This window comes from Micromys minutus (genome assembly GCF_963924665.1).
Source record: "Micromys minutus genome assembly, chromosome: 23".
NCBI classification, from domain to species: Eukaryota; Metazoa; Chordata; class Mammalia; order Rodentia; family Muridae; genus Micromys; species Micromys minutus.
In genome coordinates this window covers 10,335,700-10,362,259 of record NC_137958.1, presented here as the reverse complement: position 1 = coordinate 10,362,259, position 26,560 = coordinate 10,335,700, and the positions used below count along the sequence as shown (strand labels likewise).

The 26,560-nt window shown below is 49.3% G+C and overlaps 1 protein-coding gene across 2 annotated transcripts in view; it reads right to left on the bottom strand.

Moving 5' to 3' along the window:
* The window catches only part of PRKAG2 (protein kinase AMP-activated non-catalytic subunit gamma 2), a 227,500-nt gene that overhangs the window by 152,874 nt on the left and 48,066 nt on the right, over window positions 1-26,560 (bottom strand). For both annotated transcript variants that reach the window (XM_080936436.1, XM_080936437.1), the window contains exons 2-3: window positions 6,800-6,871; window positions 1,702-1,981 (exon numbers count right to left, since the gene is read on the bottom strand). In XM_080936436.1, coding sequence (XP_080792562.1) covers window positions 1,702-1,981; window positions 6,800-6,871 — 352 coding nt within the window. The remainder of the gene's footprint in view (window positions 1-1,701; window positions 1,982-6,799; window positions 6,872-26,560) is intronic.

Here is a 26,560-nt window from a genome sequence, read left to right as displayed (position 1 = left end):
TGAAAGGGTGCTAGAGAGATGGTGCGGGAATTAAGAGTACCCGTGGCCCTTGCAGAGGATCTGAACTAGGGAGCACCTACATGGCAGATGGCAGCTGTCTGGGACAGTCCTGGGGGGGGGACCTTGTTCTGGCCTCCTTGGGCACTACACATACGTAGTAAACTGACACAACAAGCAGGCAAAACAGTCATACACATTAAAAGGATTACAAATGTCTTTAAAAGTATGTGAAAGGATTATACTGCCCTATGCAAACACAACATTGTTTCTATATAAGGGATTTGCAACATTGTTTCTATATAAGGGATTGGGCATCTTCGGCTGTTTGGTGTCCATAGTGGATCTTGGATCCAGCACCTTACCGAACAGTGAGAGACAACTGTATGTGGAGTCTTAGGGTGTGGAAGAAGCACTCTAGAACATTTCAGCAGCAGTGCTCGAACATTCTGCTCCTGACTGGGCTTTGCAGCTTCACAGCTACTTCCCTGGGAAATGCTGACCTCAAGGATGCTGTCATCTGGCCATGCCTCGGTTACGGTATAGTTTGTGTATTATAGGTTCGCAGAAAGGCAGAAGAGCTGCCATCCCTGAAACATGGCCGTTGGGCTGCTTCGAACAACATCCCACAGACCACTCGTGCACTCAGAGCAATAAAGGGAACCCTCATAGTCCTTGTCCCCATAGCAGGTCCCGCAAGACAAGCCATCAGATGCTACCCTTTCAGTGGGAAGTTGCTTCTCACTCTTCGGGCAAACATTCTCAGAAATCTGGGGAGAAGATACAGACAGGAAGGAAGCAAGCTGCCTGTGGTGGTTTAAGTGTGGAATGTTCCTCTCAGGCTCCCGTTTAACCACAGCTGTGGGCTGCCTGGGAAAGCTGTAGCATCTTTAAGAGGTGGAGCTTCCCTGGAGGAAGTAAATCACTGGGGTATTGGGGGTGGGGCAGTTGAGCCTATCTTTATTTATTTATTTATTTTTTTAAAGCCTGGCCTTACCTGCTGTTCACTCTCAGCTTCCAGAGTGTGGAGGCAACGTGAACAGGCCTTCCTCACCAGGATGGATATCTCTATAGAACTGTTAGCCAAATAGACTCTTTCTCCCTTAAGTTGCTTCTGCCAGGATACTTCACCACAGCACCGGGAAAGAAACTGAGACACGCCTACTTCCTTGGCCTTCCTTATGATCAACAGTGCTCAACTGACAAAATTCATCCTCAGACCACAAGTAACTTATGAGATCTCTCTCTCCAACACTCACACACACTTCCTTCATGTTTCTCCTCTAGTCTATCCCGCCCATGGTCCCAGGTGCCCAGAGCCCCCAGGGATAAGAACCTGGGGTCTTCCATAAACAGAGTCAAAGGCCAGGGTCCCAAACAGAGAGCCATACAAGCAGCCCATTGGCGTTGGGTGCAGACCCACCTGATCACTGAAGTGCACATTTATCCTCCCCAAATCAGACTGCGAACCTCAGAAAGCTTCTAGTTCACGCCACCAGGTTCACACCACCAGACACACTGCGCCTAAGGACTGGTGCAGGCAGGAAGCACCAGGCAGAAATAGATGTCACTGAACATAAAGGCATGGCTCAGCACTGGGCCATTAGCAGTTACCCTGTGGCTCTGGTGCCACTTGACCGAGCGGCTATAGGGAAAGTCCCTTGTAGCCAGCACCCACCTGAAACTATAGCATCAAAGTCTTACTTTTTCTGGACCTTGAGAAGAACCGGATGCCCCCGGGAGAGGTAGACGGGTTGGAGCTGGGCGAAGACTCTTTGGATGAGGAGCGGAAGATCCCACTGAAGCTCACCCGGCGTGGGGAGCGTGGAGGGGACTCCTGGTAGGAGAACGGGAACACAGTTTTGGGAGAGCCGGGGCTTGTCTTGGGCCTCACAGGAGCAGACACGGGGCTGGAGGGCCGGGGCTGGGGTCCCCTGGAGAAGAGTCCTCTGGAGGGGCTGCCTGAGTTAAAGGGACTGTCCACCTGCAGAAAGACAGAAAAATGGGTGAGGTCACAATGCTCCAGGCACCCTGAACTCTGCTAGAGTAGACTTGTGGTTATTGTCCTTTCTTATGCTCACCAAGCAGATAGAGAAACAACCCCGAGCTCTTCCACAGAGGTGACAAGGGAATGCTCCTGTCCTGGAGTCTCCGGACAACCCGAGTAGCCATCTCGCAAAGCGCTTGAGGGGACATGAAGGTGAGGAGAGGGTGCCTAGCACCACTCCTGCCTCTCTTGACTGCCCTGCCCACACCCAGTGACTGTTCCCATAATAGCTTTGGTTCCTGAAGCCCCTCGTGTCCTTTTCCAGGTCTGATGACACACGGTGGCTCTTTGCACCCCTCCCTACTCAAGGAGAAAAAGTATGAGCCTCTGCGATTCAGAATGCACGCTTGGGCTCATTGGTGAGGATGCTAGGGTGAGAAGGTGGCAGGTTTTCCTCCAAGCTACTGTGACGTGGGAACGGCCGAGGTTGCTGACAGAAGTCGGCCCCACACTTCACTGACGACTGGAAGCAAAAGCTGCAGTGGAAAAGCTATTGGACCCCAAAGCTTTAGGCCATGGCTCCATCCCATAGCCGTCCAGTATCTTTTGTGTGAAGGTATTCAGGAGCTTGCTTCCTGCAGTCTGGGCTCTGACCTCAGCTCTGTCTCCTACAGTGTCCACATGCTCCCTGGTCTTACTGTCTCTCTTTCCTTCTCTCTGAAGGGTAGCCATACCCCCAGATTGTAGGTCTAGCTGCATTTTCATCAGTGACATTAGCACAGGGACTGATTTGCAGCAATGATATGGTGTGTGGTGATCGCTGGGGTCCGACTACTTAGGCCCAAGTCAGCAGCAGGAAAGAAAGTAGCTGTCAGAGGCTCAGAGGACAATGTTCAAACCCTGGAAATGATGTGTGCTGGTAGCCAAGGCCATGTCCCAGAAAGGATGTGTGGATCCACCAGTAGAGGGCGCACCTGAGCTCCAATATCAGGCATTGCAAAGATGATGATGTCCCTGTGGGGATGCCCCTTCAGTGACCACCAGTTTCCTCTGTGATTGTCCACCTGACCTTAAGGAAGTGTCACACGGAGGTGCAGGACTCACTTGATACCAACTCCTTCCTCAATGGCTTCTGACAATGTGACCAGGATCTTGTAACTGAGCTACCTCCCTAGAAAGAAGTTCAGATCAACTCCCCTCCTGTTACAACAAAGCGAAGATCAGTCAGATTCCTTGCCTTTCCAGTTTAGCTACCATCCCATTTGCCTATGGGATTCAGGAGGACTTCTGAGAATAACTTTTAAGGAAAGAGGTTCTTCAGGTGGTAGGCGGATTGCCACCAAGTAAGGAATGGGAGCCAAGAGACCCTTGCCTACCGTAGAAACCACACATACCAGAAACAGAGGATCTCCCTAAAGCAAGTGATAAAATGAGCAAGGATTTGGACAGAGACCTGAGTTTAAGTCCTGCACATGACCCAGGCCCCCTGCATCTGTCTCTCCTCTACACAATGGGGATGCCAGACTGCTTCATGGGCTACAACGACATTGGCTATGCTATACACAGGAGGGACGTTTAGCATGGTTGATGGTATATATGCCCACCCAGTAGCATCACTGTGCATTAAAGAGTTCTTGATAGAGAGGGGACTGTAGTCTGGAAGAGGAGGAAGGCTCAGTTTCGGGAATGGCTCAGTTATGAGGGTTTTACATGGCACCGGGACCTGGTCCCTGACTGTCGGGGACCGAGGTGGCTCCAGAGCTAGGCAGGCACTGGCTGTCAGATGTATGTGAGGTTCACCATTCTTCAGCTGTGGATGCCACCGTGTCTGATGGCAAAAGGGTGCTGGCCAGGACCAGGATGGACATCGTAAAGCTGGTGAATGCTCTAACCTCAAGGTCTGAAGCTTTAACCCTGGCACTACACACCTCCAGAAGCACTACAGAAGTGTTCATGGGATCAAAGAGTCAAGGCCAGGTAGACCTGTGCAGTCCCTGAAGACTGGCCCAGAGCACTGCGCTCTACCGTACAGCTTGTCTTGTGGGTGAGCTTGGTTCAATGAAGAGGAGGTGTCAGGTAAGACAAAGGTAGACAGGAAAGCAGTGGCCCCCAGGAGACCACAGAACAAGGGGAAGTCGTAGCAGGAAGCAGATAAAGGGATGCCAGGACAGCAAGCCCATGTCTTACAGGTCCCCAGTCAGAGAGGACCTGAAGTCTGATGGGCAGGGTGGTGGGCAAGGTAGAGGAGGCATTCTGGAGTGGGAATGGAGAAGGAACCAGGTCTGAGATACAGAGGGTTAATGCATGGTCTACCCAGGAACTTACATGAGGAGTAGAGCTAAATGCCACGAGAGACTTGGATCTCTTTTGATTGGCAAGGAGTCCTGAGACCTCAGTGACTGAGAATCCAGTCTACATTTAGAATTGTGGGCCCCAGGAGTTAGAAAAGGGAGCTTCAGAAAACTCTCTTCTTTCTTCCCCTAAAAATGGCCAAAGAACAGAGAATGCTGGGTTCTGCCTGGGCTCTCCTACAGAGACCTGCCCCTGCAGATGGATAAGGCTGGCAAAGAACAGCAGACCATGGGCGCCTTTACAGTCACCAGGGATGGAGAGGCACCAGGCTATTAGGCTAGCCGAAGCAAGCTGATACTCTGATCAACATAACTGGATGGATCTCTGAGAATGGGTGAGTCTCCCCCGTGTGTGTCCACTTCTCGGAAGATAATGGACAACAGGCACTTGGGCTCTTAAAGGCAGAGTTTCCCGAACAGGGAAAATTCCATGTTTGTCAGGAAGCTGAGGCCAGGGACAGCCCCCGCTCTGGGCCTATCTGAGCGTGTCTTTCCACAAAACAGGTAAAGAGGAAGTAGGAGAGAAGCCGAAGAAGAAGCCCAGTGGGGGCCGGCTTTGGGACTGACCATGAGGGTTTGGCAAGACACGCTCTTGAAGATGGTGGCAGAGATCAGAGGTCAAAGCAGCCAGGAAATCCAAAGCCAGGGACATAAACGCCAGCCCTGGAAGCCAGTGATGGGCCCAGCTTCAGAGGATCTGAGATCAGTCCTCAGCCATCAATGGGCAGAAATCAAGCCATGTCTGCAGCCTCGCCCAGGGGACACTTCCTGGGGCCAAGAGAGCAGTACATGGACACCCCTCTTCTCAGAGTCTCGGTCCTGCTTGTGCGGATGCCCTTCTCTCACTGCTGGGTAGCAGGCACCCTCCGCACTGCTCCTCAGCGAGGTCATCTAATCCTCCATCCTCTGGCAAGCACAATTCCTGGCACTGGTGAGAAGACATGTTCAGAGAGAGACTGTCTTATCTGAGGCCACACGGAGATGGCTAGGGATAAGAGGACTGCCGGGCAGGGATCGCAGGGTCAGTGCATGGAGAAGAAGCCCAGTCATTTCCACGGACACCTATGATTAGCCTCGGCAGTGCAGCTGGCCGCCCCGAGGTAGCAGGCAACGATGATTCTCATTGGCTAGTTCTGACTCATTAGCTAGAGTCACACCAGACTGCTATGCAGAGACAATTACTATGACTAAAAACACCTCTTGAGGACAGGAGACAGAGTGTGTAGAGAGAAGACATGGGAGTCCCATTTTCCTATTGATGATGTCCTCAGACGGCCCTTAGGTAGTCAAGAGCACTGGTGTGGGATGTGTCCTGCTTAGGACATTTCTCTGATTAATAGTTCCCCAAGCCCAAAGCTCAGGACATTACAGTACAGTGGGGACCACACTAGAATAGCCCTAAGCAACCTGCAAGGGAAATATTAGCTCCTGGCCCCAGTACCCCTTCCCATCACCCAGAGCTGCTCAGGAGAGGCCCTGCCCCCAAGCTGCATCGAGAGATTTCAGATGTAGGAGAAGAATGTGTTCTACGGTCCCTGGTCTTCTAGAGCATCTGACACTGCACCGCCACAGTATGACAAGCCACTCCACCCGGTCCCCAATCCTCCTACACAAGGCGCAGAGGATGGGTTATGCTATTTCTGAGCAAATGTTGTAGGAAGGCAAGATTACCTGCATGATCTTTCCCTCTGAGCTGTCAGTGCTCACCACAGCCTCTCTCAGAACTTCTGGGGCCAGGGAGATCCCTAGCTCCCTTGGAGCATCTCTGCCTCAGCCTTGGTTCCCAGTGGGTGTTCCATGCAGGAAAGGCTATGCGGAGCACAGCAGAGGACCAGAGGACTCGGCCTGGCTACACTACAGGCTCTGAGCTTGATGGCGCCTGCCAGCCCAGGCCCCAGGCCATTTGCTGACAGTCTTTCTGGCTGGGTCACAATCACTGCTAATAAGCTTGTTTGGGTAGGGTGGGGCGGGGCAGGGGACTGACTGCCAAGTGAGCCTCATGGGCCTAAACCAATTTGTTGATTCAATTGTATGTGATTCAAATGCTCAGAGAATAGGCTCTCTTTTTCCAGGACGGGAACTCCCCTAATCCAGGATGGAGAACACTGGGCAGCCTCTCAGAGATGCCGCAGCCCCTCCCTGTCGTAATATTTGTACGTGGGTCAGTGGGTGCTAGGAAGCCACTCGCCAACTGCAGGGGGACCCTGCAGGCTGCCTTGACACCCTCTCTGATGGTCACTGTGACCCCTCAACCGCCACACCCTGACACCTTGCCTGGCTCTGTATGGCTAATAGCCAACAACACAGGAGGCACTGCCCTGAGAGGGGAGCTGACTCAGCCACAGCCACCCCACAAGCTGGTGTAAGCCCCATTCAAGTAAACTTGGAAGGACATCTCAGACTCTGCCTGCTTTGGGGGTTTCTCAGGTGGGGTGGTGAGGAGCTTTGAGAAGGGAGGTCTTACCTTCCGAGAAGAATGCTTCTCTGAATTCTCCACATCTCCGTCCAGGAGCGGCATGGCAAAAGAACTCAGGTCCTGGTGGGCAAGAGAGCACAAAGTCAAGGCCATGGCCCCCTGGGGCAGGAGGTACCACCACCCTCTCCAAGAAGCATCCTAAGGTCCAGCCAGTAGGGAGACACAGTCATAAGGATACTGGTAGGAATAAAGTAGTCTACAGAGAAAACATGTCCCTTCCTTTGGCTACCAGACTACGGAAACAACGGAACTGGTATTTCTTCAGGAACCTCAGCTTCCTGAGGAAAAGGCTTTGTGCCAGCCCTGTCTCCATTAAAGAGGTTTCACATCATTCTGACAAGCTGTCAGACTGCCTTGCAAAACACACTGGAGCTGCGACGGTGATGGGTTAATAATGCCTGGTGGGTGGACTATACCTCAGCCAGGGTGGCTCAAACCTCTGGCCCTCTGTTTAAATCTTGAGTCTCATGCCAAGGCGCAGAAGATGGCCTTTGAGGGTAAGGGAGGAGGTGTCACAGGGCCCCTTGTTCCTCTTTGTAACATGGTGCATTGAATGAGGGCTTTCCTGATTTCCACTGTCGCTTGTCTATTCAGTTTGAAAGTGTGAGCCTAGGCTAAGGCCAGCTGCCAGCCCTCACAACACCATCATCAGGGGGATGCTGACCTATATCTCCATTCCCTTTCAGAACATCGAGCCAAATGTCCAACAGCAGCCACTCACACCCCCAGCAAGGTAGAAGGAAGACAAAGCCACAGGCCAAGGGGATAAAAAGATAAAGATGGGCTGGAGAGATGGCTCAGCAGTTAAGAGAACTGACTGCTCTTCCAGAGGGCTGAGTTCAATTCCCAGCAACCACATGGTGGCTCACAACCATCTGTGATGGGATCTAATGCCCTCTTCTGGTCTGTCTGAGAACAGCAACACTGTACTCACATACATGAAATAAATAAATCTTAAAAACAGAAAGATAAAGAATCAAGGTATGCAGGCTGAAAAAGCAGTGGCTCTGGGGATGACTTGGCTGATGGACAGGACTTTCTCTCCTGACATGAAACCTGAGGTCTCTTTGAATGGTCTGAGGAAGAGTGTCTTCTGTAAAGATGACCACACTCTGGAGGACGGTGCTGGAGTAGTCGATAAGGCTTAATGACAGAGATGGAGATGAAGGGGAGGGGGTTACAGGGGTTATAGTAGCTTCTTTCCCTATTGTTGTGAATAAATTTCCAGACCAAAGCAACTGTATCAAGAATGGGTTTCTTTTGGCTCCCAATTTGGGTATAGTCTACCAGGGAAGCTCAGACAGTGGGAGCTTGAAGCTTGTGGTCCCACACACCCAGAATCAGGAACGAAGGGTCATGAGATGCACAATTCTGCTCAACTCACTTTCATAGTGTTAGACACAGTTCAGAATACCCACTGAGGGAATGGTCTGCACACAGTTATGGGTCCTTAATGAATCTAATCAAGTTCCAATTAAGTTGACAGTTAAGGCTAACCGTCGCAGGAGTTTAAAACAGAACGGGGAGGAGTGGGTAGCTCGTCCTGAGTCAGAAATAAAGCAGACGCAGAGCTCTGACTCTCCAGCTCTGCTCTTCCTGTGCCCCGCAACGGGCCTTGGAAAACGCCTCAAGCCTATAAACATTGCCACCCTTAACACGTCATTCTTATTTATGAAAAATAATTGGAACAAAATTTATGCAATAAAAACGATCATCTGGTCTATGTATGGTGCTGGAATGAACCCGGGTTTTATATATGCTAAGTAAGTGTTGTACCACTAAGCCATGCCCATCCTTCAGCTGACCCCCTGCAAATACAGAATCTAGTGGCCGGTAAGTAACTCGAAAGATTTTACATCCCCCATTCTAACTGTCATGACGGTGCTATGTCAGAAACAGGTAGGCAGGGTCATGTTTCACTACAAAGCCCACACTACTGAATAACAACTCATTCACTAGCTACATCAGTTTCCTTGGCTAGTGTGTCAAGTCGTCCCCATTTTCCGTCATAGCTGGCTGAGGCAAACACGCCCAAGTTCTTCTATTCCGATCTTAACTGCTAATATTAGCTCTCGGCTCACACGCTCCGTATCACACAGTAAATACATCTGTGTGTACATACAGCATCCGTCGGTGACAGGATGCCTATGAAGGGTTCAGGAGGCCAACGGAGTTCAAGGCGTTTCAAAGAGGCCTGGCTGAAAGGCGAGGAGGCTGTAAGCGTGCAGAGGGAGGCAGAGAAAGAGGTTAGGTCAGAGACGAACCCAGTCAGAACCCAGTGTTTGCAATCCCAGCCAGGCCAGGGTCAGAGCTGAGTGAGCTGCAGAAGTGACGTGTGAGCTCATAGGGGTGACAGAGGCAGACTACGGAACTAGTTCCAGACAGACAGATGGGAAGGCTGGCGTAGATTTGAGTCAACTTTATCAGAGCTGAGACCACAGTAAGTTAAAGTCTCAGACAGTTGGGAGTTCTCTGCCCATTTTTCACACACACACACACACACACACACACACACACTCATACACATACAGGTATTCACGAATGCACATGTGAGCCTCACCTGGTCAGATGACAGGTTAGAGGGAACACATCCCTCTCGGGGGCTGGGTAGGAAGTTACAGCCTTCCTTCAGCCTAATGTGTTGAGTGAGTTCTTATGCCTGGTTTTCTTGATGGGGTTTTAATACCCTTATGTGCTAAAGTGGACTGGATTTACTTTGAAAAATCAATAGGGTGGTTATCTTTTTTACTTTAGAAATATGCCATTTAACAGGCTGTGTCGTGGGTGGTACTGGGCAGATGGTGTTGTTTACATGCCTACCAAATTGCAGAGTCATTTTCAAACCCTCAAAATGGAGTCAACAGCAGGTTGTAAAATGGAGTCTCTCGGAGTGAGGCACTGCCTGAAAACCATTGTTCTGCACAATATGGAGTAACTGAGGGCAGGGCTCAGACTGATAAAAACAGAATCTATTTCTAGAAACTTTTCATCTCTCTGAGAAGAAACTCTTCATCCTCCCTCCCAAACCCTGGCAGAGGCAGCCTGCTCTATCCTTAGGAGTCTGACAACCCTGGTGTCTGCAGGAGGGAAGCGGACACTGTCTGGCTGTTGCTGGCTTATTGCAGTTAGCACAGGTCCTCAAGGGTCAAAATGAGTACATCAGATGTCCCAGAATCCCTCCACAATTTACAGCAAAATGCTTTCCACTGAACGGCAGACCACAATTTGCTTATTTACTTATTTGTTTCTTTACTAAGTTGCTGGGCACTTGGGGTGCCCCAGTCTTTGGCTCACTCTAAATCCACAAATTGAAATCCTGATCCCCAAGACTTCAGAAAGGAGCTGTGCTTGGAAGTTGGCTCTTTACAGATGCAACTAAGTTGAAACAAGATGCTTAGCATGAGTGCTCATCCAACAGGACAGTATACAAGAGGAAGACACCAGGAGATGAACACACAAGGGGGCATGGCCATATGAGGACACGGGCAAAAGGCTCCAACTATTTCTTGGAGAGTATGGAATGGAGAGGCCTCAGAGGAATCTGCTCTGCCTACACCTTGACCTTAGACTTTTGACCTCCAGATCTGTGGCTAAATGAATTACCCGTTATCAGGACAGACCAGCAAACTCAGAGAACAGGCCCAGGAAGATCTCTACATGGGTTTGCGTTTGGTTCTGTCTTGGTGTGTGCAGAGAAGCAGAGCTGCTGGGTACGAGGTGGGCCTGTGCTGCTATAGCACACCAGCGTGCTGTTTGCTACAGTGCTGGTGTTGCTGCACTCTCATAGTAACAGTGCACACATTTCAGTTTCCCCACATTTCCTTCCTTCATAAATGTATATGTATGCATGCATGTGTTTATAATCTATCTTTCTGTCTATCATCCATCCATCCATCCATCCATCCATCCATCCATCCATGCATCCATCCATCCATCCACCCATCCATCCATCCATCCATCCATCCATCCATCCATCCATTCATCCATCCATTCATCCATCCACTCACCCACCCTCCCATCCATCCATCCATCCATCCATCCATCCATCCATCCATCCATCCATCCATCCACTCACCCACCCTCCCATCCATCCACCCATCACCTGTCTATCTCACAGTACTGGGGGTTGAGCCCTCAGCCTTGTGCACGTTAGGTAAGTGCTTTAGCCTGAGTTCTGTCCCCACACCCTAACCACTCTTTATAACCATCTATTGTCTTGTTCAGAGCAGCTCATCCCACTAGGTGTGAGGAGTTACCTCTCTGTCCTACTCATTTGTATTTCCCTGGAGTCGAGCAGCTTTCGCTTGCTACTGGGTCATTTGCTAGTCTCTGGTAAGAGGTCCTTTTAGGCCCCTTGCCCATGTTCATAATTGGGTTATCTGTTGTTGGGCTGTAGGGATTCTTTATATATCCTGGACCTTAACCCACAGGTTGTGCCTGTGGACGCAGAGACGTCTCTGATCTGATCTAGCTGCTTTATCGACTTTCCCTTCTGCTCCCTCTCTCCTTACAGTGTTGTATCCAAGATGTCACTGTCAAATCGAGAAGCCTGGGGCTCTTCCCAGACATTGTCTTTATTAAAGTACATCTAGACTTCTGATTTATTTTGAATTATTTTTAATATGGTATCAAGTAACTATGCTACTTTGTCCTTTCACAAGTGGGAGTTCAGTCTCTCCAGTTCTGTTTGATGAAAATATGGTCCTTTCCTGGATGAAATGTCTTAGCACACTCGCCAAAAGTCTACTGCAGGCTAGAGGGAGGGCTCAGTGGGTAAAGGTGCTTGCTGCAAAGCCCTATGGCCGTGTTTGATCTCCAAAACCCTCAGAGTAAGGGAAAGATCTGATTCCTGCAAATTGGTCTCTGACCTCCACACATGTTCTGTGGTATGCGCACATAAACACAGAAAATAAATAAATATGGTGTAAGTAAATGTAAACTGATCATGTCTTAGGGTTTCTAATGCTATGAGGAAACACCATGACCAAAAGCAACTTGGGTTGCTTGAAGCCCTTGAAAGGGTTTGCCTCATCACAGGAACCTGGAGGCCGTGGAGGGGTGCTACTTTACTGACTTGCTCCATGTAGTTTTCCCAGTCTGCTTTCTTATAGAAACCAGGACCACCAGCCCAGGAGTGGTGCCATTAACAATGGGCTGGCTGGACCCCTCCAGAACCAATCAGAATAATTAAGAAAATGCCTCACAGGATTGCCTACAGCCAGACCTTATGAAGGCATTTTCCCAGTTGTGGGTTCCCTCCTTGCAGATAACTCTAGCTTGTGTCAGATTGATACAAAGCAGTCAGCACAGATCATATACATGAGGATTTATTTCTGGACTCTCTCTTTAGCTCCATCAGTCTATATGTCTGGATTTTGGTTGTCTTGTTTTATTATTTTAGGCTAGGACCACACATTTTTAGATACCCTACACTTTGTACTAAGTTTGGAAGTGAGAGGCCTCTAACTTAGTCCCTGTCCACACGCATTCCTTCCTGTTCTGGATCCAGTGAGATCCCATGTTCACGTCAACACTGATTTCCCTATTTTTGCAAAAATTAGGGAAAGTTGTTGAGATAGTGATTTGGATCAGATCTGTAGGCTGCTCCGAAGTGGCCTGGCCGCATGCCACCATGCGCGTGGGCGGACTCCCAGATGTCTTCTTGCAATTCCTTCCGTGTCATCTGGCAGTTTTCTCCGTAACCCTCCCTCCCTTCCTCTTCAGTGCATCGGCTCTTCTTTCTGCAGCCGGGGTCCAGTCTGCACCTTCCCTCACCCAGTCCTCCCCCGGGGGAATGAATCGTTCTACCATTTCCCCCTTCCCATCTCAACCCATCCTCCCAGGCTCTGCTTTTGGGAAAAGCACTTCTGAGGCTGTCACACAGCAGCATCAGCCGAAAGCCTGGGTCCTTTCACAGATGTCTCCTGGATGGTTGGATAATACACCAAGAGCATTGGCCAGTCTGTGCCTTGTGGGCTCCCTGCTGGGGTTGTCTGAGGCAGCCATGGGAAAGAAGCTCTCACCCGGCCTGGAGGTTCCCATGCGTTCTGCACAGACCCTGCCTAAGGCTGATATGCTCTGCGTCCTTCCCCTTCTCTCGGCCAGGGCCAGGGCGAGCATTTGTGATTTCCCCCTGAGCTCAGCGATGTGCTGTATGTGCTGTGCCTGGAATGCCTCTCAGTGCCTCAGACTCTTCCAAGGTCACTCTTCCATAGCCTCCCAAGCACTCCGAGGGTGCTGACTGAAGCTCATTTCAGCTGTTAGGGACAGAGCCAACTCCACCTCCCCATCCCTTAGCACAGGCCTGGACCCGGCACATCATAAGTGGCCTCGGCCTGCTGCTCTCTTCCAGTGCTGCTACCCTTTCCATCCTCCGGGCTGGGCTCTGCCTTTCCTCCTACCCCACCCTTAAATGCAGATCTGCACAACCAACTCCTCCTATGTATCAGCAAAGCATCATTCGGACTCCTCCCTGGCCCGCTCTCACTGAAGCAGAGCTAACGTCTCTCCTATCTGTGTCTCCCATGCTTCGGATGGGTCTTAATTATGGGACCCATGGCTCTAAACTACAGTCACCAGTTTATGTCTAGAACTCTGAGTCTGTCAAGGGCAAGAAGAAAGCCACTCACCTTGTCACTGTCTGTGTCATGCTGTGGCAGGCAGCTGGCTCCTGATGTGTTTGAGTTAAGTCCTGACCCAGCAGCCCACCAGTGTGCTTCTCCAAACCCAGCAGCCAGTGTGGAGTGAGGGTATGCAGGGTGTGCAGAAGGCTAGCCAGCAAGCAGGCCCTTGTAGCTGCAGGTCACTGGTGTGTGTGTGTGTGTGTGTGTGTGTGTGTGTGTATGTGTGCACTCGCGTGCGTACACATGCTGACTCTCTCACTGCTGTTTTTAATGAGCAATAGTCATCTCTGGCTTCTATCATTTTCTCAGTAGCTGCTGTTTCCCAGGAAAAAACTTGTCCACGAACACGTTTGTTCCTTGAACGACCACCCTAAGAAGGTGAATGCTTTAGCAACAGAGGCAAAGAGGCTTGGGGCCTGACAACAAGACGTTCTGCACAGAATCAGGACCAGAATGCTCTCATCAAGAGTGGCTTGCAGTAGTATGAGCTCATGTTAGAATCTCATCCAGTCAACCATAGCTCCTTGGCCGCTTGGTCAAGCGACCCACCAGGGAAGTCCCCTGGCACTGGTGACTGATTGGCTTTGCTGGAAGACTCCCATGTTCCACATTCCAAGACTCTAATCTGGGCTCTCATCTCAGTGTTCATCAAGATACTGTGCACCTTGGGGGACTTAGTGGAAAAATCTTTCTCTGCAACTATGGAAACAAGCCCATCAGCTCCTAGAACAATGAGGCTCTGGCTTCTCTGCTCAGCCAACCCTGCATACATCTAGGGTTCCTAGAGCTTACCCTGTGCACACAGTGTGAGTTCTAGCCCCTACCTGAGGCCTCAGGTTGTCTGTCTGCCACTGACCCCAAACTTTCTGCTCACAGGCACACTGTAAAGGCTGCACAAAGGCAGTAAGGTGTGGGAAGGGAGATGCTAGCCAGAGGCAACCTTGACACTGGGGCATGCACCAGCTGCATGGGATGTATTAGACCGAGACTACCTGGTCTGGAGATAACCATCTGGGTCTCTGGAGAAACTCAACTTTCAGGATTTAGATGGCTAAAGTCACCTATTAGGAACCAGGAAACCCCTGAAATGTAAACCAGCTTTAAATTCAGTTCACTGGCTTCCCCAGCCTCATCTGTCTATAGAAATACTGACAAAGCCACGTCTACCACAAAAAAGTGAGGCTTAAAAGACAGTGCCATTTAACCTGTATATTGTAAAGGTGGTGTGTGTGTGTGTGTGTGTGTGTGTGTGTGTGTGTGTACATGCCCATGCACATACATGTACATATGCTTATGCACCTGTACACACCCGTGTAGAGGTCAGAGGACAACTCTGCTTCTTATTCCTCAGATGCGTCTATCTTGCTTTTTGAGACTGGTCTGGCAGTGGGCTGGAGCTGACTAGCCAGAGAGCCCTAGAGACATATACATGCCTCTGTCTCTGTAGTGCTGAGGCTATAAATCGCTTTCCGTAATGCTTACATTTGTTATCGAGGTAGTGTCTAACTAGAAGCTCCACCCCCAATAGTAGAGTCAATGGTATTAGAAGGTTTTGCTACTGCATGCTGCTGACGGAGATAACAGTATCTCCAGCCACAAACCCCCTGACCTACAGTGACCGCCCACAGGTGTACCAATGTAATAATGGCACAGCCGTTATGTGAGTGACCAACTACTTTTAGATTGGATTTAAGGGCCACTCCGTGAGATGGAACCCGTATCTGACACCGCTAAAGCAGCCAAGAACCTGAGATTAGATAGGTCACAGGCTTCAGAGAAAACCTACTAAAGAAACATAGCAATAAAATGACTCCCAATGACATACTCCTATATCCGGGACCAGTTATTGCCCAGCCTTCATCAGAGAAGCTGCTTCTTGTGAGAAATGGGAATTAGCACAGAGACTCACATCTGCACTAAGTGTTGAGAGTGAGAGACATAGGTCCACTCAGTCCTAAATGGGATGTCTTCATCAGAGCCCTGCCCTCTGCTCATATGTTCAGAGATCGATGCAGAAGAGGGGGCAGAAAGATTCTAAGAGTAGAAGTGATGACTACAAAATATATTGTATGAAAAACTAGTTACAAATAAATAAGTAAATTAAAATCTACACAGTGGGCAGTAAGTAAAAGGAATAAAATAATAAGGGCAAGAAGATACATTAATGAAGGGAAATAATAAAACACAAACAGCTTCTCACTGTGCTGGCTTTTTGACACAGTGTCTGAGGCTCAAACTCAGGTCGCTGTGCTTGTTTGGCAAATACCGTATCAATAGAGCCAATCTCCCCATCCCAAGTTTTGGTTGTTTTTTTTGAATCAGAGTTTTGAGTACATCAGGCTCTCTTCAAACTTACGTACCCAACACTAGCCTGAACCTCCTCATTCCCCCTCCACTGCGCCCCAGATTCTAGGATTACAGGTGTGTATGACCACGCCCAACTGCATGTCAGATCTCCCAGCTGTCCCTCAACAGCTCTGTACAGCAACAACACAAGTAGGAACGGCCAGTGGCATTGCCCTAGTCTACAGATTAAGATGCTGAAGTGAGAGGGGCTTAAGCTACCTGCCCAACACTAGACTACAGGACAGCTAGCAGGTCCTACCGCATGGCTCCACCTGCTCACAGCTCAGGAACCTTTACCACAGACTCACTCACCTCCTTGGGCGAATGTTCCAGAAATAGAGGCCAACAAAGGGTCAGAGGCTTTGGGGACATGGAGTTCTCCCCCTCAAAGGCAGCACTCAGGACACTCTACCCTTAGACGAAGAGAGGGCAGGAAGATTTGTGCAACACTGGAGATCTGCGAGACAGACTTTTGCTTAAGCTCTCGTTTGTTAACTGAAAGTAACAGAATCTGTTGCAAAGTATAAAAAGATACAAACGCCCAAGCCCAGCACCATCACGGTACACTTCAGTACTGTTCTGCATAATTCTCCACTTGGGAGACCCTTACCCCAGTCTCCCACAAACCTCTTCTCTCAGTATTTCCCCATTAAGATAAACTGCCTTGGAAATGCTTATGACCACCTGATTCATGGATTCTTAAAGACCGGGGTGTGTTTTCCTCCTGATTTTGCCCTGGCCATAGATGCTGGGGAAGAGACCCAAACTGGCCTGTGTGTCTGATGTTCTCTGCCTTTACAGGACTCCACTGTTGTTGCAGCTGGAACACCCCAGAAAGAGAATTGACAAAACTGCAGACACAGGACCAACAGAACAGCTGCCAGGGTCCCCTGCCTTCAAAGGCCACAGGGTCTTAGATGTCAGAGTCACAGTACAAAACTCAGGTTTGAATCCAACAGGGTTAGGAATACATCTGGCATAGCTTTTTTTCCCCCACCCTGCTGAGCAGACTTAAGGAGCCAGAGCGCCCCCTGGAGCTAGCCTGGGCTATGAGCCAAGGATCCCTTGCGGGCTCAGGGGCAGAGAGGTGAGGCTCTGCTCCCTGTTTACTCTCTGGGGATCTTAGGCATATCCCCTCTGAGGTTTGCCTTTCCATCTGTCAAATGAAAGGGTTTACAAAGATAATTTCAGCTTACATGGTCTGTTTTCAGCTGGACAGCGAGAGGGTTGGGGAGCTTAGGCTTAAGTTCAGGAGCCCTGTAAGATTCAGAACGGAGCCACAGGGTATCTAAGCACAGAACTTGTTTCCTATACCAGACTGCCAAAGAAGCCACTCCTGTACCTTCTGCCCACAGGGCGAAGGTGCTGCCTCCAGGGACGCTTCACAAGGAATGTAATAGCATAGTTATGTTCCTGGCTTCCCAGCTTTCTATGCCTTGGATCCATGTCTTAATCAAACCCTGATTTTCTTGACTGACCTAAGACCCGATCCTGAGGCCCTGAATGTCAGTGCAGACCTAGCACAGTACTGAGTACTTGCTATGACCCTTACCACGGCCTCTGGGGGATTCCATCTAGACTTCCTTCTAGACTTCTTCCTAGCCACCTTTCCTACCCAGAGTCATGGAGATGGGCAGCTAGCTCCCTTGTCTCTAATTGTATCTGAATCTAAGATGCCATTACGGTGTGAACCTGCCTCTACCAGCCCTGGCCCTGGCAACCCCTTCAGGTAGGAGGTGGCTGCTGCACTTGGGCCAGTCTTACGCAACCCCTGAAAACCACCAAATGGGTGGTTCTTGGTACTGATGGGTGGAGTGTGAAGGCCAAAGCCACAGTCAATTGGAGTCTTTGAGAAACTCTGTTATATAATTGCTCTTAGAAGAACAAGGAACAAATACGGAGTCACCTGAACTGGGTAACAGAGGGACCGTAGCCAAATGAGGGAGAACCTCAGTTTGACCGAGGGTGATGGATTAGGACCCCGTTCTGACCGTAGTCCCAGAGATTTCCTGATGTCAAACCCCTACCCACAACCCACTCACATGCACACACAGTTTCCTTCCCCATCCCTAGACCTGACTGATGCCTGGATGTAAGGAGAGTTGTTGCCCCGGTTACCCAATTCCTTACGAGCCTATGCCAACAGTGGCTTCCCTAGTTCGATAGCAGGACCGAACAACAACTTCTTTTGCTTGTTTCTTTCCTAGAGAAAGACTTTTGCTATGCAGCCCAGACTGATCCTCCCGCCTGGCCTCCTTAGTGCTGGAAGTTCAGACATGTGTCGCCGTAGCTGGCTCTCCTCCCACTGCGCACTCCCTTTCCTGTGTTAGTTACTTCTCTTGACATGTCACCAAGTACCTTACAGTCCGAGGACACTGTTTATCCGGGTGGGGGACGCAGCGTGCTTGAGGCAGCCGCTGATCCAGGGTCAGAAAGCAGGAGAGCTGGGCCCCTGTTTTCAGCTCACTTTCGTCCTTTTTACTCAATCCAGGTTCCCAGCCCATGAAGATGGCGCTGCCCACAGTTAGGGGGTGTCCTCCTACCTCAGTTAACCAATCTAGAAACTGCACCATAGACAAGCCTAGAGGTTTGTCTTCAAGGTCGTGTTACGTAGACACTGGTCATCACAATCCTAAAAATGACCGGAGTCCTTAAGCCTCATGGCTGAGATGTCCCATCTTCTCCCTCATAACCCCTGCTAACATTCCACACACAGGAAATCATTTTACTTCCCAAGAGCCCCAGTTTCCCAGGCTCCAATCCTTCTACACAAGGTGTTAGCTGTGAAAACAGAGCCAGAATGGTCTCTCCTCTCTCTCCATCTGAGCCTGCGGGCTGCCATTAAATAGGATGACTGCTCTTCCCTCCTTAGCTGGGTAGGAGTGACTTTGGGTTATCCCCAACCCAAAAGGCTCACATTGAATCCTTTGAATAAAAGGCCATTATTAAACATATACATATTGTATAATCAATGTTTACATATGACTACTCCTTAATATAAGTATAAAACATACTTTAACACAGAAGACAGATGTGTAATATATCTAACTCCTTTCTATGTATCTCTGTCTATCCACTCATCCTTCTGTCCTTCCTTTGAAGGTTTTGCCTCTGAAGTGTCAAAGTCCTATCCCTAAGCTGATGGAACACATTGGAGACCTACCTAAGACGACGGTGTTCTCTATTTGAAGGCTCTTGGGCTCCTGTGTTGAGAAGATTCCTCAGCTGTCAAGCAGATAGTACTACATCTGCAGAGTCATCCCTTTCTTGAGAACCAGTGTAATGTGTAGAGAAAATGGACGGCTGAGGGTGCCTAACCTGGAGTTTTCACATACGCTGGGAACAATCAACAAATGACTGTGGAAGAACATTTACTGTATGTAAAGAAAGCTCCCAGCATCTCCTCTGTGCCCAACCTGTATAACAGGAGGCAGGAGACATGTTATTCTCACCCTGCATCTCAGCGCATGGGGATGTAACCGAGTACACCTTCCTTCCTCCACATGCCACACCAGCCAGTAGACATCAAGGGTTACCACTTCCTCCTCATCTCAGCGTCTCCAGCTAGTCCACACTTCCAGACACAGGAAACGCCTGAAAGGGCATTTGACAAATGGGCACTTTGACCATGCTAATGAGTTTATGTAAGAGAAGGAAGAGAAGACAGATAACAGCTCAAGACATCACGATAAGGAAACTGTCCTAATGGGTATCTCGGCTTGCTCAGGACTTCTGTAGCAATCACAGGCAGGCAAGCCAGTGGCAAGATGGTCCTTAATTGCCAGGACTCTTTTCAGCTCCGACACCCCATGATTTTACTAAGATTAGATTTTGTTTCGTTGGTTTTTTTTTTAAGGCCAGAGCTAGGACTCTTGAAAGGACTTATTCACTTTCAAAAAGCCAGCCGCCAGCCAAGGCTGTGTTGGCCTCAGAGTTAGACCTTTGTGGGCACCATATGTACCCTGCCAGAAGCTGCCGCCTGATGCTCCAGCTAGCTTTAAAGGAAAATCCTTTAAAAAAAGTGACGGGAGACACGGCATGCTGCCGGGCCTGTCCCCTGGTGTACAAATCCAGAGGGGCCTGAGACACAGTGAAGCTCCTCGAACCCTTTCTCTCCCTGTCTGGCTCCATGCTCCCCACAAGTTAAACAGCTCATTCTGGAAAGGGAATCAATAAGATTGGGCCTGAGAAGATTTTAATAGGGTCATGTATAGTTCTGAGACATATACAGGGGAGGACTCCCTGCAGCAGAAGACACTTCTAAACAGGTGTTTAGGGACCCCCCTTACCTCTTCTCCACACCACCTGAAATGAGTGATGTGGGGCCCTGGGATATGGACAAGTTTAGTGTGTTTCCAACTCCACCTTTCAGAACAAGAGAGTCCGGCGAGCTGAGCCAGGAGATTCTTGTCAAATACTCCTCAAGCCCAAGGATACGTCCCACCTTTCTTGTTTCTCACTCTAGCTCTAGGCCAGGCACACAACATAGTCTTTTTTTAAAAGATTTATTTATTTATCAAATATGAGTACACTGTAGCTGTCTTCAGACACACCAGAAGATCTCATTACAGAGGGTTGAGCCACCATGTGGTTGCTGGGATTTGAACTCAGGACCTCTGGGAGAGCAATTAGTGCTCTTAACCACCGAGCCATCTCTCCAGCCCACAGCATAGTCTTAAAAAGACCAAAGAAGTTCTCAAGAAAGAGAAAATACTTAGAAAAGAAGGAGGGGGTTTCCTGCATGAGCCAGGGCATAAGTGACTTCATTTACTTGTCTCTCTTTTACCCGGGGGCTGGGGGTGGGAGCGGAAGGTTAGTCCAGAGCATTTGGCTAATTATTCAGACTGACAATCCCAACCTGTCAGTGGACCATGAAATCGATTTAGCAGACAGTGCAGTCACCAAACACTGAATGTGAACAAATCTCAAGCCGGAGAACTGCTCAGTTAGTAAAGTGTTATGAAAACTTGAGAACTCAGGTTTGGCTCTCCAGAACCCATGTAAAAACTGTGCATGCCTGCTCACACCTCTACCTCCGGCACGGGGGAAGCAGAGAAAAGCTGATGCTTGGAGTTCATTGGCAGTCAGTCTAGCCAAGTGATGAGCTCTAGGTTCAATGAGAAATTACGTCTCAGAAAGTCAGGTGGAAAGTGACTGAGAGAAACACGTATTCAACCTCCTCCAAATCCACAGCAGAGCACACATGTACACGTGTATCTGTACATACACATGGGCACCTAAATGAACATGTACAGATCTCTCTCACACACACACACACACACACACACACACACACACACACGAGGGGGGGGATTGAAAGAGAGCACATATCTTGGCTCTATAAGGCTTGTATCTTGATCCGTCATACAAACATAAGAGCATCAAACATCCTATTTCTCAGTGTTACAGACAAGAAGGTCAGAATTTGGGAACAGTGTAGTTAATTTCAAGAAGCAGAGAAAAGCAGATCTTCTGTCTCCAAGATTTCAGGAGAGCGTAGAACAGATGTTGTTTTTCTTCTCTGGACCCCTCTTATGCTCTATGCCCAGAACTATGTAAACAGTAAGACTACAGACTTGCATCTTTTGCCTACCCCAGGGATGGTTTCCTTGCTCCTTACCTCCCAGACACCTTCTGTAGCCTCTCCCCTGGCCTATTGTCTTAGTCACTGTTCCACTGTTGTGAAGAGTCAGGCAAGTCTTATAAAAGAAAGCATGCAATTAGGGGCTTGCTTATAGTTTCAGGGGTTCAGTCTATTATCATCATGGGAGACAGCATGACATCACGCATGTAGTAACTGAGAGCTACATCCTGATCCACAGGCAGAAGGGGTGGGGGCAGGCTTGTTTGGTGTGGGCTTTGGAAACCTCAAAACCCATCCCAAGTGACACACTTCATCTAACAAGGTCACACCACCCAATCCTTCTCAAGTAGTACCACTCACTGATGACTAAGCACTCAACTATAAAAGTCTATGGGACCATTCCTATTCAAACCACCTTGCCTTTGACTAGAGGCTCAACTATTCTGAGCATCGGTTCTATACCTATATTCTCTGAACTTAAACATTCATTCCTTCCTGGAGGGAAGTTCCTCAAGAGCCAGAAAAATAAATGAAACTTATAAGGCTCAGAAATTAAACAGAACTCATATGTCTCAGGAAGTTCATGACACTTAGGACATTCACAAAGGTCAGAGAGATAGCTCAGAGGGTAAAAGCTTTTGCTGCCAAGAGTGAAAGCTGGAGTTCGATCTCAAATGGTGGAAGGAGAAAGCCGACTCCTGCATGTAGATTATGCTCTCATTTCCAAGGGTGCCATGGTACATACGTGTACATGAACACCCCACACACACCTACAGGCACACAATAAATAAACAAAACTCCATTTAAAAAAAGATTCACATGTCTCTTCCCCAAGAATTTAGTATAAGGGAAATTACTGCAGAGAAGGAAAGACTCCCAAACCTGGAGCTGCAGGCATACAGCTTGCACGAGCCGATGCTATGTTGGGTAGTGTGTCCTCCAGTGATGCAGCTGCTTTGGGACCTCCCACACTCCTTCAAGTAGCTCCAGTGAACTGCCTGTTTCACTAAACTATACGTGAGTGGAAGTGTTGGTCTGGCCTGCTGTTGGTGCCCTATCTGGGGGTTAACTGGGTGTTTATTCACATCTCCCCAGGAAAAGTCACACAGTGCCCACCACCAACAGCTTGGTTACTACCAATTACAGCATCCCTGGATTACTTCCCAAGGGTAGGCCACATAAGTGGTGTCTGTCACCTCGTGCCAACCTGACGAGCCATATGTTCTCCCCACCACCGCCTGCCATGTTCTAATGCCTAGCCCAGAGAATTAGGCAAGTAGGGGATATTACAGCTGGACACAGTCTCAAACCCTCTCCATCTCTGTGTTATGGGATGGAGTTGCTCAAAAGCTGCTCAAAGCCACATGGCAAAGCAGCATCCTACCCAGAAACAAACACTGGTCTTGTAATTTCTGGTTCCTTTCCATCACAGCTGCTCTTTCCACACAAGTAACTTTCTCCCTGGGGTGTCCTCTGCACCAGATGACACATCAAGGTCCTTATAGAGTTACAGACATAGGTGGAGTCCTCAGCACATGTACTGGGCACATGTGTGTGTCAGTCATAACAACTCCCTGAGGCAGTCTCTCACGCAAGTCCTGTTGGCACCTTTGCTCCATCTTTTCCAGCAGTAGGAAAAGCCCTTGTTCAAAGTCACCCTCTGGGCATTCGTCATTTTTGTGTGAATTGGCCACTTCCTAGGAACTGTTGACTGGGGCCACTGGGAACCTTCCAGACGCCACAGAACCAGCATGCTCTCCTTTGTACAGCAGGTTAGTACACACTGGTCATATGAGCACACGGGCTCAAGGTGAGCGTCTAGGTAGCTGCAGGTACGTTCGACTGGCAGGGGCCTGGATACAGTGGCTACAGGTTCCTTTCCAGTAGTTCCCTGGGGGCCACCCATGCTGGCATCTGCTCTCAGTGATATATGCCATTCTCCTACACAGCCTTGTGTCTACTGACAGAGCAAGGAACTCCATGTTGAGGTAGAATCATCTTTGGGGAAGGTTAGTGGCACTCCAAATGACTTTGCTATTATCATTCCTATTCAGTACCTGTTGTTTAAAAAGCCTCTGCCACTGCCCATCACCAGGTCAGTTCCCATCACTTCCCATCTCTGTCCTGAGGTTGTCATTTCTGCTTATGTAACTCTGAGAAGGGGTCTTATGAACCTTTAAGCTCACCGAGATTTGTGAGCTTCGTTTACTTCCCTCAGAAGGGTGCTTAGGCCCCTCTCTCCTGAGGCCTTCCCTCCCCAGCTCCAGGGATGCAATTCACATTTAGGGTTGGCCCCAGAACTGCAGCAGCTACATCCTGACACAGATAGTCCTGCATAAGAGGGGCAGATGCCAGTGAGACATGTCAACAACCAGGGCTGGGACAATACTAGGAGGAAGAGACGTGTGGGTCCAGCACTGGGACTGTTCCATATGCTACCACACGGGTGGACAGGTGACATTGTATATATATCAAAACCCACAGAACACACAAACCAGAGGGTGAGCCCTCATGAAAACAATGGACTTGGGGTGCTAAGGTATCAGCACTGATAAATGTAGCCCAGGAAGGCAAGATGTTAGCAAGGGGAGAAATGGGAGAGGAGCATAGGCAGGGCTTTATATTTTCTGATCTAATTTTTTATAAAGCTAAAACTGCACCCTCCAGTTTTTAAAATTTGAAATAATTTTTAAAACAAAGCAAACATCTAAAGATAGACTTGTGTGCCCTGTCAGTCAGTGTCTGGGTCTGGGTGGCTCACTGTTGATCGTGACCGCTGGTGACAGCAGAGAGACAGTGACGTGGCCAGGAGCCTGCCTGGAGCACCTTGGAAGTCTCAGAGACCATTGCTTTGTGTGGAGACAGGAGCCTGGAGGCCAGTCCACAGCCCGGCGCCTTTCAGAAAGCAGAGGACTAGAACGAATGCCTTCTCAGCAGGTTGGTGGGCTGAGGATTCTTTGTAAGACAGTCTTGGACATACAGGACCAACAAGGCAAGTGAGACTTGCAGACTGGCCTTACAGGCAAGGGTCTGAGCAGCAGGTCCTCAATCCTCAGGCTCCTGCCCTCACACTTAGGGAGAGGCCATCAGCGGGTGGTGTCCTGAGGAACCCTTGCACAATGTGGGATGGAATACAAACCTGAGGCCCTGCTAGGCGGTTGGGCTAATGATGGGGACTCATGGGACAGCGGAATGCATTATGCTAGCTTCCTGGTTGGAGACACACGGCTGCTGATGAATCTAAACAAGAAAATCGCTAGGTTTTTGTTTTTTGTCTCTTCTGCCAACAAATCCATTCCACGCTGGAGGGGCTTGTTATATAAAGAAGAGGGAGGAACATGCTGGGCTGTGCAGCCAAAGTCACCAGACAAGATCAGCTGTGGCTCCAGCGGGGAGTCAGGTACAAAAAACATGGGCTTGTTTGTGGCTTTGCTTTTTTCCAAGAAAAAAAAAGCTTGCTTATTACATCCCAAGTCACCTCTCGGGACTGGGTTTGGATCCTTCTGGAAGGAGGACCTGGTCTTCACAGTGTTCTCATCACCCCCTCCTCATGTGCAGGACCTAATCCCCATGGGCTAAGGAGAAATCTCTGAGTGTATCTTTAGAGGCTAATCTGCTCCCAAGGCGGGACATCCTTAATTCTAACCGAAGCCACCCCAGGACTCCATCAGAGTATTTCTTGTGGTAGCCCTAGAGCCAGGGAACTCTATATGGGTTGTTCCCTGCAGAGTCAGGAAGAAAGCAATTTCAAAGGACTCAAAACCATCCAAGACCCTTCCTTTCCAGGACTCTAACTTCCATGATGATGACCCGGGCCGGGGTACGTCTTTGAGTCATTTCTGCTCCTGCAAGTGACTCCTCGCCCACACTCCTGTAAGTAACCTCAAACAACTCCTCACTCACAGATCTGGGCTTCAGTGGTGCTGTTGCTTAGGTCTGTTGTCAGTTCCCTGTCTGGGGTGAAGAAACACTGCTTCTGTCTTCCTGAGAAGAGTGTTGTACAACACCTCCGAAAGTTAATAGATTAGAAAGATGACCCCAAATTTGTATATTAATGGTAGTTAGAGGTAGGACCTTTGGGAGGTGATTAGGATTTTATGATCTGGCTAGGGGAGGGGGACGGGGTCCTACAGTGGATGGCATGAATGGCTTTTAAGAGGAAGAGAGACCTCAGGCAGCATACTGCTCCTGTCTCATCAGGAGACACTCCGCAAGTTAGTGACTCAGCAAGGAGACCATCCCCAGATGCTGACACCATGTCCCGTACTGAGTGAAATAAACCTTCATTCTCTATAAATGGCCCAGCCTTGGGCATTTGTTATAGTCATGGACACACACACACACACACACACACAAAAGACCATATGCTCACGTCCCTTTGCCCTTTACAACTGCAATGTCCTGGGGACACCTCTCTCCAACTGTATAACATGTATGTTTTGTGTCTGAGGACCGTGTATCCATAGTGATTCAACCCTATCTTAATAAATAAAGTGGGAGGGTGATAGGGGATGCTTCCTACCATAGCCTTGGGCCTCAATATGTACATACACCCCCAACCATACACACACAAGCATGCCCATACACATGTATACACACACACACACACACACACACAGAGAGAGAGAGAGAGAGAGAGAGAGAGAGAGAGAGAGAGAGAGAGAGAGAGAGACTCACCACGTTCACATACATTAAGATGGGAAAAAGTGTAAAATTAGGAAGATGACTTGAGGTCCAAGCTCAGGTGACACGGATGGAACCTTGCAGCTTCCTGTGGAGCTGGATCTGGACCTCTCTCTGCACTCGCACTGGGAGAACCCAGCCACCACGTGAGTGGTCTGACTACCAAGCTATGACATGGAGAAGCTCATGCCAGCAACACGGACAGAGCTGCTTAGAGAGGGAGCTGCGCCGCCAACGGGGCATCAGATGTGAGAGGGAAGGCAGCTTCAGCCACCATCTGATAGAAAACGCATGTGAATCCCAGTGAGAGCGGCTCCCCTGAGCCAGGCTGTCCAGCCCGAGAGGCGGCTCCAGGCCGTGATGTGAGGTAGGCGTGCTGGACAGCACATGACCCCAGTGCTCAGTACCCTGTCAGAGTTACTTCAGCTTTGTTTCCTGGTTCAAAAACTCCAGACTCATAGGCATTCCTGTCAGAAAATGCATCCATGCAGGGAAGGGTGAGCTAACACAAGA